The sequence below is a fragment of the Scyliorhinus torazame genome, chromosome 9 (assembly GCF_047496885.1).
Source record: "Scyliorhinus torazame isolate Kashiwa2021f chromosome 9, sScyTor2.1, whole genome shotgun sequence".
In the NCBI taxonomy this organism is placed as follows: Eukaryota; Metazoa; Chordata; class Chondrichthyes; order Carcharhiniformes; family Scyliorhinidae; genus Scyliorhinus; species Scyliorhinus torazame.
Window position 1 is genome coordinate 73581841 of NC_092715.1, and position 16597 is coordinate 73598437.

General features: G+C 49.5%; 1 protein-coding gene across 2 annotated transcripts in view; it reads right to left on the minus strand.

Moving 5' to 3' along the window:
• The window catches only part of LOC140429309 (isocitrate dehydrogenase [NADP], mitochondrial-like), a 111298-nt gene that overhangs the window by 34272 nt on the left and 60429 nt on the right, over positions 1-16597 (minus strand). For both annotated transcript variants that reach the window (XM_072516140.1, XM_072516141.1), the window contains exon 5: positions 4238-4381. In XM_072516140.1, coding sequence (XP_072372241.1) covers positions 4238-4381 — 144 coding nt within the window. The remainder of the gene's footprint in view (positions 1-4237; positions 4382-16597) is intronic.

Consider the following 16597-nt stretch of genomic DNA (forward strand, 5'->3'; position numbering starts at 1 on the left):
AGAGTGCTAAATTGGGGGAAGGCCAACTATACCAAAATTCGGCAGGAGCTGGGGAATGTGGATTGGGAGCGGCTGTTTGAAGGTAAATCCACATTTGATATTTGGGAGGCTTTTAAAGATAGGCTGATTAGAGTGCAGGACAGACATGTCCCTGTGAAAATGAGGGATAGAAATGGCAAGATTAGGGAACCCTGGATGACAGGTGAAATTGATAGACTAGCTAAGAGGAAAAAGGAATCATACATAAGGTCTAGGCGACTGAAGACAGACGAAGCTTTGGAAGAATATCGGGAATGTAGGACCAATCTGAAACGAGGAATCAACAGGGCTAAAAGGGGTCATGAAATATCTTTAGCAAAACAGGGTTAAGGAAAATCCCAAAGCCTTTTATTCATATATAAGGAGCAAGAGGGTAACTAGAGAAAGGGTTGGCCCACTCAAGGACAAAGGAGGAAAGTTATGCGTGGAGTCAGAGAAAATGGGTGAGATTTTTAACGAGTACTTTGCATCGGTATTCACCGAGGAGAGGGGCATGACGGATGTTAAGGTTAGGGATAGATGTTTGATTACTCTAAGACAAGTCAACATAAGGAGGGAGGATGTATTGGGTATTCTAAAAGGCATTAAGGTGGTCAAGTCCCCAGGTCTGGATGGGATCTATCCCAGGTTACTGAGAGAAGTGAGAGAGGAAATAGCTGGGGCTTTAACAGATATCTTTGCAGCATCCTTGAACATGGGTGAGGTACCGGAGGACTGGAGAACTGCTAATGTTGTCCCCTTGTTTAAGAAGGGTAGCAGGGATAATCCAGGTAACTATAGACCGGTGAGCCTGACGTCAGTGGTAGGGAAGATACTGAGGGATAGGATCTATTCCCATTTGGAAGAAAATTGGCTTATCAGTGTTAGGCAACATGGTTTTGTGCAAGGATGGTCACGTCTTACCAACTTAACAGAATTCTTTGAGGAGACGACTTCCGGTGATGGAAGGCGGGACGCGGCCGCACAATGGAGGGCTCCCGTTTGGGAACGGCATTTTCAGGGCTTTAAGCCCGGTCCCAAGGTCCACGGAGGCGGCAAAAGCAGGAAGAAACAGTGAAGGCACAGTGAAGAAGAAGAAAAATGTCGAGGGTAAGCAAAAAATCATCTGTAAAGAAAACAGCTGAAGGTCCGTCGGGGAGTCGAAAGGTCACCGCGGGGTCACCAAGGAAAATGGAGGCTGGAGCACCAGTGGAGGCTGCATTGCTTACGGCTGAAGAAATAACTAAGGTGATGGCTGCGGAATTCGAAAGGCAGTTTACAAGATACATGGAGACAATGAGAAAGGAGATGAGAGAGGTTTTGAATGTGCTGGTGGAGGAGGCGATTTCCCCGGTGATGACGGCGGTGGCGAGCGCAGTGGCGGAGGTGCGAGAGCAAGGGGAGGCACTGAAGGAAGTGGAGGAGAGGTTATTGCAGCACAGTGATCAATTTGCCTCGATGGGGAAGGAGATGCGGAAGGTGATGGACATTAACAAGGATCGGCGAGGAAAAATGGAAGACCTGGAAAACAGATCCAGGCGACAGAATTTGAGTATTGTGGGGCTGCCTGAAGGAGTTGAAGGACCGAGTCCGATTGAGTATTTTGCCGCGATGCTGGCGAAACTATTGGGGGAGGGGGAGGATCCCTCCCGATATGAACTGGATCGGGCTCATCGGTTGTGGAGGCCTGTACCAAAGGCGAGTGAGCCGCCAAGGGCAGTGACTCTGTGCTTCCGTAGGCATAGTGTGAAGGAGAAGGTCCTGAGCTGGACCAAGCAGAAGCGGGTGGTGCAGTGGGCTGGAGCTGGTATACGTGTATACCAGGACTTTACGGTGGAGCTGGCGAGGAGGCGGGCTGCCTTCAACCGGGTGAAGAGGGCACTATACATTAGCAAGGTGCAGTGTGGCATTGTATATCCAGCGAAGCTGAGGGTGACTTACAAGCTCAGGGACTTTTATTTTGGAACGGCAGAAGCAGCGGAGGAGTTTGCGAAGGCAGAAGGACTGTGGCAGAACTGAGAAATTGAGAAATGGCCATGTGCCGATGTGACCTCATGACTGTATTTTCTTCTTTTTTGTTTCACTGCGTGCTGGTGTATGGGCTAAAGGAGCCAATGTTGTATATATTTGGAGAAGGGAAGTGATGGGACTTTCCCTCGAAATGAGGGCTCTTTGGGGTGTAGGTGGATATGCGGGGTTTGTGTGCTGAAAGGGGATTTCTGGGCTTTCCTAGGGCCAGGCAAGGGTGAAAGGGACCCGGGCGGGGGCCTCCACGCTGGCCGGTTTAAGCCAGCTTGTGAACGGGAGTGAGGTCGGGGGAGGGGCTGCAGCCATCGGAGCCTGGCAGAACAGGGTCCGAGTGGTCTAGCCGGGGTGGAACGTTGGGGGGAAGGAACCGAGGTTGGGGGGAGGAGTTTTACAAGAGGCCGTGAACGGGAGGAGTTGGAGACTGGGGGGGGGGGGGGGGGTGTACTCTTGGGTATCATGTACGGTACTCTTTCAGAGGTTGGATGGCGTTGAGTGTGGGGGGGGGGGGGTGGACTCTATAGGTCAATGGTGACCATGGCCGGTCCCGGACTCCTTTTTCTTTTTCTCCTTTGTTTTTTGTTGCCATCGTGGGAGGGTTTGTTTTATTGGATGCATATATTGACAGGTGGGCCGTTGTTTGGGGTGGTGGGAGGATGGGATCGTTGGTATTGTTAAGGGGATTGATTTTGTATTTGTTACCGTTTACTGTTTGTGGGTGGGGTGTAAATTTTGAAGGAAAATGTGAAAATGGAGAATAAAAACATTTTAAAAAAAGAATTCTTTGAGGAAGTGACAAAGTTGATTGATGAGGGAAGGGCTGTAGATGTCATATACATGGACTTCAGTAAGGCATTTGATAAGGTTCCCCATGGTAGGCTGATGGAGAAAGTGAAGTCTCATGGGGTCCAGGGTATACTAGCTAGATGGATAAAGAACTGGCTGGGCAACAGGAGACAGAGAGTAGTAGTGGAAGGGAGTTTCTCAAAATGGAGAACTGTGACCAGTGGTGTTCCACAGGCATCCTTGCTGGAACCACTGTTGTTTGTGATGTACATAAATGATCTGGAGGAAGGTATAGGTGGTCTGATTAGCAAGTTTGCAGATGACACTAAGATTGGTGGAATAGTAGATAGTGAAGGGGACTGTCAGAGAATACAGCAGAATATAGATAGATTGGAGTGTTGGGTGGAGAAATGGCAGATGGAGTTCAGTCCGGGCAAATGCGAGGTGATGCATTTTGGAAGATCCAATTTAAGAGCGAACTACACGGTAAATGAAAAAGTCCTGGGGAAAATTGATGTACAGAGAGATCTGGATGTTCAGGTCCATTGTACCCTGAAGGTGGCTGCGCAGGTCGATAGAGTGGTCAAGAAGGCATAAGGCATGCTTTCCTTCATCGGAAGGAGTATTGAGTACAAGTGTTGGCAGGTCATGTTACAGTTGTATAAGACTTTGGTTCGGCCACATTTGGAATACTGCGTACAGTTCTGGTCGCCACATTACCAAAAGGATGTGGATGCTTTGGACAGGGTGCAGAGGAGGTTCACCAGGATGTTGCTTGTTATGGAGGGCGCTAGCTATGAAGAGAGGTTGAGTAGATTAGGATTATTTTCATTAGAAAGACGGAGGTTGAGGGGGGACCTCATTGAGGTCTACAAAATTATGAGAGGTATAGACAGGTTGGATAGCAAGAAGCTTTGTCCCAGAGTGGGGGACTCAATTACTAGGGGTCACGAGTTCAAGGTGAGAGGGGAAAAGTTTCAGGGAGATATACGTGGAAAGTTCTTTACGCAGAGGATGATGGGTGCCTGGAACGCATTGCCGGCGAAGGTGGCAGAGGCAGGTACGATAGCGTCATTTAAGATGTATCTAGACAGATACATGAATGGGAGGGAGCAGGGGCATACAGATTCATAGAAAATAGGCGACAGTTTTAGATAGAGGATCTGGATTGGCGCAGGCTTGGAGGGCCGAAGGGCCTGTTCCTGTGCTGTAATTTTTCTTTGTTCTTTGTAACACAAACCAAAGGAAAATACTTTGAAAATGAATGATAAAACACAGAAATGACAATGTGCAAGATTGGTAAATGTTCACAAGTATTCACAAATACTCAACAAAAAGTTACTGTTGAGTCCATTGTAGATGGATAAACTTAAGCCACACTAAATTCCGATAATCACAAGTGCCTTACCTCATCTGTATTGAACATTCCCATTCCTACCCCTCCACCAGGGAAGTCAAACACATTCCATTCCAGGGATTTACTCCCATCCTTGGGTATGAAGACAAGTTTAAAATTACCAGGCTGGTCCATGGCAAAATCTATGGCTCGATACTGGAATGCAAGTAGTTGTTACATATTAGAGATTCACATTTTTAAAAAACAAGTATAAAAAGACACTTCAATTTAATGATCTCTACTTGTCTCCCGTGTCTGCTGTGTCTTTTTGTCCCTACATCAGATTAATTTAAATTTTCTACTTTTTAATCACATACAGAAGTTGTTGGTTTCATCAGTTATTCATTGCAGTTGTGTCAACTTGGTTCAGTTCTCTGCTACTGTAAGGTGTTGCTCATTAACTGTTATTTGACTAGTTTTGTTTCTGTAGAGAAAATTCCACACTTGAAAATGAAAATCGCTTATTGTCACAAGTAGGCTTCAAATGAAGTTACTGTGAAAAGCCCCTAGTCACCACATTCCGGCACCTGTTCGGGGAGGCTGGTACGGGAATTGAACCGTGCTGCTGGCCTGCCTTGGTCTGGTTTAAAAGCCAGCTCTTTAGCCCTGTGCTAAACCAACCCTTATGGGGAAAATACAGGTCCAGTAGAGCATCTTGCGTGTTTATTAAAAGATAAGAATAAAATGGTTCATTTATTTTATAAAACTCAATGTTTTTTGGCGACAAGATCTCTTTAATCAAACTCATGTGGAGCAACACAGGGGGCTGGATTTTCATGGTTGTCTGGGAGACTCCGTAGAGGCGAGAAAATGGTGGCCGAGACTAGATTTGGGGATTCCCGACTCCATTTCATGGGGAGGAAGTGGCATAGTGGTATTGTTGTTGTACTAGTAATCCAGAGTCCCAGGACGATGCTCTGGGGACTAGGTTCGAATCTCGCCATGACAGCTGGCGAAATTTGAATTCAATAAAAATAAAATCTGGAAATAAAAGTCTACTGATGACTATAAAACCATTGTCGAATGTTGTAAACCATCTGGTTTACTAATGTCCTTTTGGGAAGGAAATCTGTCGCTCTTACCTGGTCTGGTCTACATGTGACTCTAGAGCCACAGCAATGTGGTTGATTCTTTAATGCCCTCAGGGATGGGCAATAATGCTGGCCCAGCTAGCGTTGCCCACATCCCATGAACAAAAAAAATAATTCTCAGGGTTTCCAATTTTCAGGAGTGCCTTTTAAGCATGTGGGCTGGTTTGGATCGACAGCCCGCACACTGCATTCCTGACCTGGCTGGCTCCATTGCAGGGTTAGGCATGCCCTAGGCTTCTGCAATTTGCATGCCGTCGGCCAGCTTTTCAGAGAATTGTGGTTCACGGTACCCCAGAGTGGTGTCGTGAACATAGCCTGCATGAGGCAACCTTTTGAAAAGTAAGTTCAAAAGATCCCCCTCATGTTAATGTATGCCCCCCACCCTCCTGCCTCCCCTGCCAAGCTATGGTATTTTCATGCTCTTTCACCCACTATCATAGTAACCTGCTTCACAGCTGGCGACCAAAGCCAGAGGGTGGTTGTGGAGGGTTGTTTTTCAAACAGGAGGCCTGTGACCAGCGGTGTGCCTCAGGGATCGGTGCTGGGTCCACTGTTATTTGTTACATATATAAATGATTTGGATGAGAATGTTGGAGGCATTGTCAGTAAGTTTGTAGATGGCGCCAAGATTAGTGGCATAGTGGATAGTGAAGAAGGTTATATAAGATTGCAACAGGATCTTGACCAATTGGGCCAGTGGGCCAATGAGTGGCAGATGGAGTTTAATTTGGATAAATGTGAGGTGATGCATTTTGGTAGATCAAATCAGGGCAGGACCTGCTCAGGTAATGGTAGGGAGTTGGGGGGAGTTACAGAACAAAGAGATCTAGGACTACAGGTTCATAGCTCCTTGAAGGTGGAGTCGCAGGTGGACAGGGTGGTGAAGAAGGCATTCAGCATGCTAGGTTTTATTGGCAGAATATTGAATACAGGAGTTGGGCGTCTTGTTGAAGTTGTACAAGACATTGGTAAGACCACACATGGAATACTGTGTTCAGTTCTGCTCACCCTATTATAGGAAGGATATTGTTAAACTAGAAAGAGTGCAGAAGAGATCTACGAGGATTCTACCAGGACTTGATGGTCTGAGTTATAAGGAGAGGCTCGATACGCTGGGGCTTTTTTCCCTGGAGCGTGGGAGGCTTAGGGGTGATCTTATAGAGGTCTATAAAATAATGAGGAGCATCGATAGTCAACATCTTTTCCCAAAGGAGTCTAGAACTAGAGGGCATAGGTTTAAGGTGAGAGGGGAAAGATACAAAAGAGACCAGAGGGGAATTTTTTCGCACAGAGGGTGGGGAGCACCTGGAACAGGCTGCCAAGGCAGTGGTAGAGGCGGGTACGATTTTGTCTTTCAAAAACCAGTTAGGCATGGGCAGGGTGGGTATAGAGGGATATGGGCCAAATGCGGGAAGTGGGACTAGCTTAGTGACAGAAACTGGGCAGCATGGACAAGCTGGGCCGAAGGGCCTGTTTCCATGCTGTAAACATCTGTGACTCTATACACAGTATGGAACCAATGAACCCTTTCGTGACAATAGAAAGTGTATAATTTTCTGCTTTCTTTAAAGAAATGTCCTTTTTACTGCAAGCCAATAAAAGTGTCAATCGTCGATACCCTTTAACTCCAATGGGTATCTGGCTCTCAGTCAAACCTTATTATGCATTCTTGGCTGACACCCCAGAAATCTATTAGAGTATTGGAACACTTGAGCCCAAGGGAAAACATTGCTCAACAGCTCTGGTTCCCTGACCTCTTCTGTCAATTGCATAATGTTTATTTACAGAAGGTAAAGAGATGTCAAGTGCTCAACTAGTTGAAATCCAAGAAGAAAACAACACTGACATTGCTCGTGGAAGTTCAGTATGCCGATGACATTGCCATCTCCACTCTCGCAGAAGAGAATCTCCAAAGCATGCTCGACACCTTCACGGAAACATATCGAAGAATCGGGTCTCAGCCTGAACCTCAAGAAGAAGCAAGTCCTTTACCAACCTACCCCAGGGCAAGATCCGGTTTCGCCCTCCATCAAATTCAACGGAGAAACTCTACAAAATGTGAAATGTTTCCCATATCCGGGGAGCCACCTCCCTCGAAGGCGGATATCGATGCGGAGATCCAACATGGTATCTAATCCGCAAGCACCTACTTTGGATGCCCAAGGACGAAAGTCTTTGCCCACCGTGACATCCATGCTGACCAAGATCCTCGTGTACAAGGCAGTCATCCCAACTCTTCAATAAAGCCCAGAAACATCAGTGTCCTTGAAGGATCTAAGGGCACCAGCATCGAGGCCATGAGCTTCCAAAACCAACTCCGTTGGCCTCCGCTGGGCCAGCCATGTGCATAGGTTGGCAGAGTACCTACTGCCAAAGCAAATCTTCTTTGCCAAGCTCAAGGAAGGCTCTGAACAAGAGGACAAAGGAAGCGCTTCAAAGGCACACTGAAGAATGATCTCAAGAAATGTAACACAGACATCAACGCCTGGCTCAGAAGAGACCAATTTGAAGGAACCTCCTTAATGAAGAGGCACAATTCTTCAAGGACAACCGACGGCAAGAGGAGGCCTGCAAAAGGAGCCTGAGAAAGAAAGACCAGCAATCGAGAGACAAAGGATTTATCCCACCTCCAGGAAACACTTGCCAAATGTGCGATCGAAGATGTAGCTCTAGGATCGGGCACATCAGCCTGCAAGGACCCACAGAACCCATGACCAGTAATACACAGTTTATTAGATGGTCGATCATACTAGTTAGTGAGTGACCATCAAAGAAGTAGAATGTTGATTTCCAGAAGATAGAGATATCAAGTGTGGTTTCAGCTATTGAAACTATAAAGGATCTGGATGATTGACACTTCTATTGGGTTGTAATAAAAATGTTGTTTTTTTAAGAAAGTGGAAAGTTATCAATCAATGACTGTTATTTTAAAGCTTACCCATTCAATTATCACTTGATGGTTCACTGGTTCTATACAGACTACAATGGAAGGATACAGAATTGCCATAGCTTGGTATGGGGGCATGTGGAGGTGTGTGAGGAGGGTGATGGTCCCTTTCTCTCTGCACACACTCACTCACTTCCTCTCCTCCCAAAGAAAATTCAATCTTTCCTGGATCTGTTTTTCCCAAGATGGGCTGACTGAGCTGAGAATTTTGCCAACTCCTGCCACCCGCCTCAAGGATGAAAATCCAGCCCGCAATGTTAAATTAAGCAATGCTCAAGATAGCAATATTGTGTTAAAGCATTTAATTATCTGTTCACAGTGAAAATTGGGACCCAACTTTCAGCTTCTGCCCACGTCCTTTCAGAAACCAACCATTTTGACTGAAAGCTTTTAATTCCATTTCCTTTCCATCGCAAAGGCTGCTTATTCGCACGTCTTATCTGCCCATCTCTACCTCTCTCTGAGCTGAAAGCACCTGCTCCTGAAACCATCTGTCCTTGTTTTTTCACTATCAGACCCAATTATTTCATTCCACCCCTGGTTAGACTCCCCTCCTTGAACTGTCTGCAATTTCCATTACACCAAACATCTGCCGCTCATGTCCTTGCCCACCTCAATCACCACTGCCTTTGTTGATCTTGGCCAGATTTTCGCCATCAGCCTGTATTGGAAGTCAGGAAAGTTCCTGACCTTGCAAACCCATCTCTTATGACGGAGGCCCCGCTGGCCTCGTTTTGTGTCAGAGAGGCAGCACGGAGTCAGGGCCATTGTCTCCGGACGCAGGCCCATAGGTGGCAATGGAGATGGGAAGATGGTGGGGCCGGCAGGCTAAAAGGGCCCGCCTCTGTTTATTGGGACATCAGCCCCCTCGAGCACTCACCCCCCAAGATCACTGACCAGAAACATCGGTTTCTCTCTCTCCACAGATGCATAGATTATTTCCAACATTTTCTGTTTTAATTTCAGAATTCAAAACTTAACTGCCAATTTGCAGACAGTAAGGTCCCACAAATAATACAGCACACCCTCAGTACTACGCTTGAAGTAGCAGCCTTATTTTACCTTCTTGGTTATGAAACTGCTTTGCATTATAACCACACTGGCTATGCTCACGTAATGCTCACAGAGATGTGGAGGGACAGATTGGGAAACAGATTTTGGAAAGGTGCAGAAGTCACAGGGTAGTAGTGGGGGAGCATTTTGGAGATAGTGACCACAATTCTGTGACTTTCACTTTAGTAATGGAGAGGGATAGGTGCGTGCAACAGGGTAAGGTTTACAATTGGGGGAAGGGTAAATACGATGTTGTCAGACAAGAATTGAAGTGCATAAATTGGGAACATAGGCTGGCAGGGAAGGACACAAGTGAAATGTGGAACTTGTTCAAGGAATAGGTACTACGTGTCCTTGATATGTATGTCCCTGTCAGGCAGGGAAGAGATGGTCGAGTGAGGGAACCATGGTTGACAAGAGAGGTTGAATGTCTTGTTAAGAGGAAAAAGGAGACTTTTGTAAGGCTGAGGAAACAAGGTTCAGACAGGGCGTTGGAGGGATACAAGATAGCCAGGAGGGAACTGAAGAAAGGGATTAGGAGAGCTATGAGAGGGCATGAACAATCTTTGGCGGGTAGGATCAAGGAAAACCCCAAGGCCTTTTACACATATGTGAGAAATATGAGAATGACTAGAGCGAGGGTAGGTCCGATCAAGGACAGTAGCGGGAGATTGTGTATTGAGTCTGAAGAGATAGGAGAGGTCTTGAACGAGTACTTTTCTTCTGTATTTACAAATGAGTGGGGCCATATTGTTGGAGAGGACAGTGTGAAACAGACTGGTAAGCTCGAGGAAATACTTGTTAGGAAGGAAGATGTGTTGGGCATTTTGAAAAACCTGAGGATAGGCAAGTCCCCCGGGTCTGACGGGATATATCCAAGGATTCTATGGGAAGCAAGAGATGAAATTGCAGAGCCGTTGGCAATGATCTTTTCGTCCTCACTGTCAACAGGGGTGGTACCAGGGGATTGGAGAGTGGCGAATGTCATGCCCCTGTTCAAAAAAGGGAATAGGGATAACCCTGGGAATTATAGGCCAGTTAGTCTTACTTCGGTGGTAGGCAAAGTCATGGAAAGGGTACTGAAGGATAGGATTTCTGAGCATCTGGAAAGACACTGCTTGATTAGGGATAGTCAGCATGGATTTGTGAGGGGTAGGTCTTGCCTTACAAGTCTTATTGAATTCTTTGAGGAGGTGACCAAGCATGTGGATGAAGGTAAAGCAGTGGATGTAGTGTACGTGGATTTTAGTAAGGCATTTGATAAGGTTCCCCATGGTAGGCTTCTGCAGAAAGTAAGGAGGCATGGGATAGTGGGAAATTTGGCCAGTTGGATAACGAACTGGCTAACTGATAGAAGTCAGAGAGTGGTGGTGGATGGAAAATATTCAGCCTGGATCCCAGTTACCAGTGGCGTACCGCAGGGATCAGTTCTGGGTCCTCTGCGGTTTGTGATTTTCATTAATGACTTGGATGAGGGAGTTGAAGGGTGGGTCAGTAAATTTGCAGAGGATACGAAGATTGGTGGAGTTGTGGATAGTGAGGAGGGCTGTTGTCGGCTGCAAAGAGACATAGATAGGATGCAGAGCTGGGCTGAGAAGTGGCAGATGGAGTTTAACCCTGAAAAGTGTGAGGTTGACTTCCGGGTCGCGGCGATGCGGAGCTAAGTCGCATGAGTCGGCAGCTCCCGCAGAAACGGACTTTTGGGCCCGCTAACGGAGCCCCAACGGACCTGTAAAAAAAAAAAACCAACCCGTGGGGAAGAACGGAGGAAGCCCCCTACAGCCCTGCATGGACCAGACCCGCAGTGAAACGGCAAGGAAAGCGGCCCTGGAGCAGCGGGAGAAGAAAGAAGAAAAAAACAAAATGGCGGCGCCCACAGACAGAGAGATGAAAGAGTTCATCAAGTGCTGCTTCGAGGAGCTGCGCAAGGAGATGGTGGCGCCTCTACTGGCAATGGTGGAAAAGCTTGGAGCAACCCAGAAGGCCCAAGAGGTGAAGATTCAGGAGATCCAGGAAAAAGTGAGTGAGAACCGCGACGAGCTCGTGGGCCTGGCGGAGAGAGTGGAGCGGCACGAGGCGCTGCACAGGACGTGGGCGGGAAGACTCGAAGACCTGGAGAACAGATCAAGGAGAAACAACTTGAGGATCCTGGGTCTCCCAGAAGGAGTGGAGGGGGCCGATGCCGCGGCATATGTGGGCACAATGATCGGGACGCTGATGGGTGTGGAGGCCCCCCGAGATTGCTGGAGCTGGATGGGGCGCACCGAGTGCTAGCGAGGAAGCCCAATGCAAAAGAGCCGCCAAGGGCGATGAGATTTCACCGGTTTACGGACAGAGAGAGGGTCCTGAAATGGGCCAAGAAGGAACGGAGCAGCAAGTGGGACAATGCGGAGATCAGAATATACCCGGACTGGAGCGCGGAGGTCGCTTAGCGGAGAGTGGGTTTCAACCGGGCCAAAGCGGTGCTGCACCGTGTGAAAGGGGTGAAATTTGGAATGCTGCAGCCAGCGCGACTGTGGGTTACACATAATGGCCAACACCACTACTTCGAAACGCCCGAAGATGCGTGGACCTTTATATTAGCTGAAAAATTGGACTCTAATTGAGGGTTTGTGTGGGAGGGGGGTGTTTGAGGGGTGAAGTATGATGTTTGTTGTACATAGGGGGTCAACCACGCGCAGGAAAGGATATATGGGCTGGGGGAGAGGGACAAGGCCATGACAGGAGCAGCGCCATGGGGGGCAGGGCAGGCTTTGGGAAGCGCGGGGTTTTTCCCGCGCGCGGCAAAAAAAATATAATAAAAAGGGCGGGAAGGGGACAAAGGAATGTACATTGATTGGGAGAGTCCCACACGGGGGGGTTAAAGGGATGGCGGGGGAAGCCGGGGTCAGCAGGTGTCAGCTGACTTACGGGAGGGATATGGGGGGAGCAAAAAAGCTAGACAGGGATCTAGAGGGAGGGGGGGGGGGGGGTTGCTGCTGCACTGGCCGAAAGAGAACGGGACACAGAAGAGGTGGCTGGGACGGGGGTCCCCCAGCTGGGGGATTGGAGAGTGAGGGAGACGCAGACAAGGGACTGGCCCAGAAAAGGAGATGGATAGTCGGGGGGGGGGGGAAGAGTTGAGAGTCCCTCCAATCCGGCTGATAACGTGGAACGTGAGGGGCCTGAATGGGCCGGTGAAGTCCGGGCTCGAGTGTTCGCGCACTTGAAGGGACTGAAGGCAGATGTGGCAATGCTCCAAGAGACACACCTGAAGGTGGCGGACCAGGTCAGGTTAAGAAAGGGATGGGTAGGACAGGTATTTCACTCGGGATTGGACGCAAAAAATAGAGGGGTGGCAATTCTGGTGGGAAAGCATGTGTCATTTGAGGCCAAGACTATCGTAGCGGATAATGGAGGGAGATATGTGATGGTGAGCGGTAGGTTGCAAGGGACGTGGGTGGTGTTGGTAAATGTATACACCCCAAACATGATGCTGGATTCATGAAGCGCATGTTGGGGCGCATTCCGGACCTGGAGATAGGAGGACTAATAATGGGGGGGGACTTCAATACGGTGCTGGACCCAGCATTGGACCGCTCCAGATCAAGGACGGGAAGGAGGCCAGCAGCGGCCAAGGTACTTAGGGGGTTTATGGATCAGATGGGGGGAGTGGACCCATGGAGGTTTGCAAGACCGCAGGCCAGGGAATTTTCTTTCTTCTCCCACGTGCATAAGGCTTACTCCCGGATAGATTTCTTTGGTCTGGGCAGGGCGCTCATCCCGAGAGTGGGGGGGACGGAGTATTCGGCCATAGCCGTTTCGGGCCATGCCCCGCACTGGGTGGAACTGGAGATGGGAGAGGAGAGGGACCAACGCCCGCTGTGGCGGCTGGATGTGGGACTCCTGGCCGATGAGGTGGTGTGTGGGAAGGTGAGGGGGTGTATTGAAAGGTACTTGGAGGCCAACGACAACGGGGAGGTGCGAGTGGGGGTGGTATGGGAGGCGTTGAAGGCGGTGATCAGGGGAGAGCTGATCTCCATCAGGGCTCATAGGGAGAAGATAGAGGGAATGGAAAGGAAGAGGTTAGTGGGGGAGATCTTGCGGGTGGACAGGAGATACGCAGAGGCCCCGGAGGAAAGATTACTTGGGGAAAGGCGACGGCTCCAGACGTAGTTTGACCTGCTGACCACGGGCAAGGCGGAGGCACAGTGGAGGAAGGCGCAAGGGGCGACTTACGAGTACGGGGAAAAGGCTAGTCGGATGCTGGCACACCAGCTCCGTAAGAGGGCGGCAGCGAGGGAAATAGGGGGAATCAAAGATGGAAGGGGAGCCACGGTACGAAGTGCAACGAAAATAAATAAGGTATTTAAGGACTTTTATGAAGAGCTGTACAGATCCCAGCCCCCAGGGGGGGGAAGGAGGGATGAGGCGATTCCTGGACCAGCTGGGGTTCCCGAGGGTGGAGGAGCAGGAGGCGGTTGGTTTGGGGGCGCCAATTGGGCTGGAGGAGTTGAGTAAGGGTTTGGGGAGCATGCAGGCGGGGAAGGCCCCGGGGCCGGACGGGTTCCCGGTGGAATTCTACAGAAAATATGTGGACCTGCTGGCCCCGCTACTAGTGAGGACCTTCAACGAGGCAAGAGAGGAGGGAACCCTGCCCCAGACAATGTCGGAGGCGACAATCTCCCTGATCCTAAAGCGAGACAAGGACCCACTGCAATGTGGATTGTACAGGCCGATTTTGCTCCTCAATGTGGATGCTAAGCTATTGGCGAAGGTACTGGCCACTAGGATTGAGGACTGTGTCCCGGGGGTGATTCACGAGGACCAAACGGGATTCGTAAAGGGCAGGCAGTTAAATACCAATGTGCGGCGGCTCTTAAACGTGATAACGATGACATCGGAGGAGGGAGAGGCGGAGATAGTGGCAGCTATGGACGCGGAAAAAGCCTTTGACCGAGTAGAGTGGGAGTACCTCTGGGAGGTATTGCGCAGGTTTGGGTTCGGGGGAGGGTTTATTAGATGGGTTAAGCTCCTTTACAGCGCCCCGGTGGCGAGCGTAGTGACAAACCGGCGGAGGTCAGAGTACTTTCGGCTGTGCCGAGGGACGAGACAGGGGTGCCCCCTGTCCCCCCTGTTGTTTGCATTGGCGATCGAACCCTTGGCCATATCACTTAGGGAGTCTCAGAAATGGAGGGAGATAGTCCGCGGGGGAGAGGAGCATCGGGTATCGCTATATGCGGATGACCTGCTGCTATACGTGGCGGACCCAATGGAGGGGATGGTGGAGGTCATGCAGACTCTGAAGGAGTTTGGAGAGTTTTCGGGCTACAAGCTTAATGTAGAGAAGAGTGAGCTTTTTGTATTACAGGCAGGGGACCAAGAAAGAGGGATAGGGGACCTACCGCTGAGGGGGGCGGAGAGGAGTTTTCGGTATCTGGGGATCCAGATAGCCAGAAGTTGGGGGACCCTACATGAATTGAATTTGACGAGGGTGGTGGAGCAAATGGAAGAGGATTTTAAAAGATGGGACATGCTCCTGCTCTCGTTGGCGGGTAGGGTGCAGTCGGTCAAAATGGTGGTCCTTCCGAGGTTTTTGTTCGTGTTTCAGTGCCTCCCCATCGTGATCACCAAGGGCTTTTTCAAGAGAGTAGGTAGGAGTATTATGGGGTATGTGTGGGCAAATAAGACCCCGAGGGTTAGGAGAGGGTTCTTGGAACGCAGCAGGGACCGAGGAGGGTTGGCTTTGCCAAACCTAGAGAGTTACTACTGGGCAGCAAATGTGGCGATGATCCGTAAGTGGGTTATGGAGGGAGAGGGGGCGGCATGGAAGAGGATGGAGATGGAGTCCTGCAAAGGAACGAGCCTGGGGGCGTTGGTAACGGCACCGCTGCCGCTCTCGCCGACAAAATACACCACAAGCCCGGTGGTGGCGGCAACATTAAAGATCTGGGGCCAGTGGAGAAGACACAGGGGTGCAATGGGAGCATCGGTGTGGTCCCCGATCAGGGGTAACCACCGGTTTGTCCCGGGGAAGATGGACGGGGGGTTCCAAGGCTGGCATCGGGCGGGGATAAGAAGAATGGGGGACCTGTTCATTGACGGGACATTTGCGAGTCTAGGGGCACTGGAGGAGAAATTTGAGTTACCCCCGGGAAATGCATTTAGATATATGCAGGTGAGGGCTTTGGTGAGGAGACAGGTGAGGGAATTTCCGTTGTCCCCGGCACAAGAAGTTCAAGATAGGGTGATCTCGGGGGTATGGGTCGGGGAGGGCAAGGTATCGGAAATATACCAAGAGATGAAAGAAGAGGGGGAAGCGCTAGTAGAAGAACTGAAAGGTAAATGGGAGGAGGAGCTGGGGGAGGAGATTGAGGAAGGGCTATGGGCCGACGCCCTGGGTAGGGTTAATACCTCTTCCTCGTGTGCCAGGCTCAGTCTGATACAATTTAAGGTGGTTCACAGAGCGCATTTGACGAGGGCGAGGCTGAGTAGGTTCTTTGGGGTAGAGGATAGATGTGAAAGATGTTCAGGGAGCCCGGCGAACCATGTCCATATGTTTTGGTCATGCCCGGCATTGGAGGGGTTCTGGAGAGGAGTGGCGGGAGTAATATCCCAGGTGGTGAAAGTCCGGGTCAAGCCAAACTGGGGGCTAGCAATATTTGGAGTAGTGGATGAGCCGGGAGTGCAGGAGGCGAAAGAGGCCGGAATTCTGGCCTTTGCGTCCCTAGTGGCCCGGCGAAGGGTCTTGCTATTGTGGAAGGAGGCGAAGCCCCCTAGCCTGGAGGCCTGGAATAATGACATGGCGGAGTTCATAAAATTGGAGAGAATTAAGTTTGCTTTGAGAGGGTCTGCACAGGGGTTTTACAGGCAGTGGCAACCGTTCCTAGATTATCTCGCAGAGCGTTAGAAGTAGGTCGATCAGCAGCAGCAGCAACCGGGGGGACACGAGAGACTGTCTGAGGGGATGGACGAGCGGGAGATAGCATGGAGGGTGGGGGGAAACGGTATGCGCGGGCCAAGAGCCAGTGTACAAAGCTATGTAAATATACCATCTTGCCTTGTATATATCTTGCTCAGGGAGAATTTGCGTTATTTTGTTACGGGGGGGTGGGTTATTGTTTGTAAGGGGAAAAAATTGTGTTGTTAAAAAACCTTAATAAAAATATTTTTTTTTAAAAAAAAAGAAAAGTGTGAGGTTGTCCATTTTGGAAGGACAAATATGAATGCGGAATACAGGGTTAACGGTAGAGTTCTTGGCAATGTGGAGGAGCCGAGAGATCTTGGGGTCTATGTTCATAC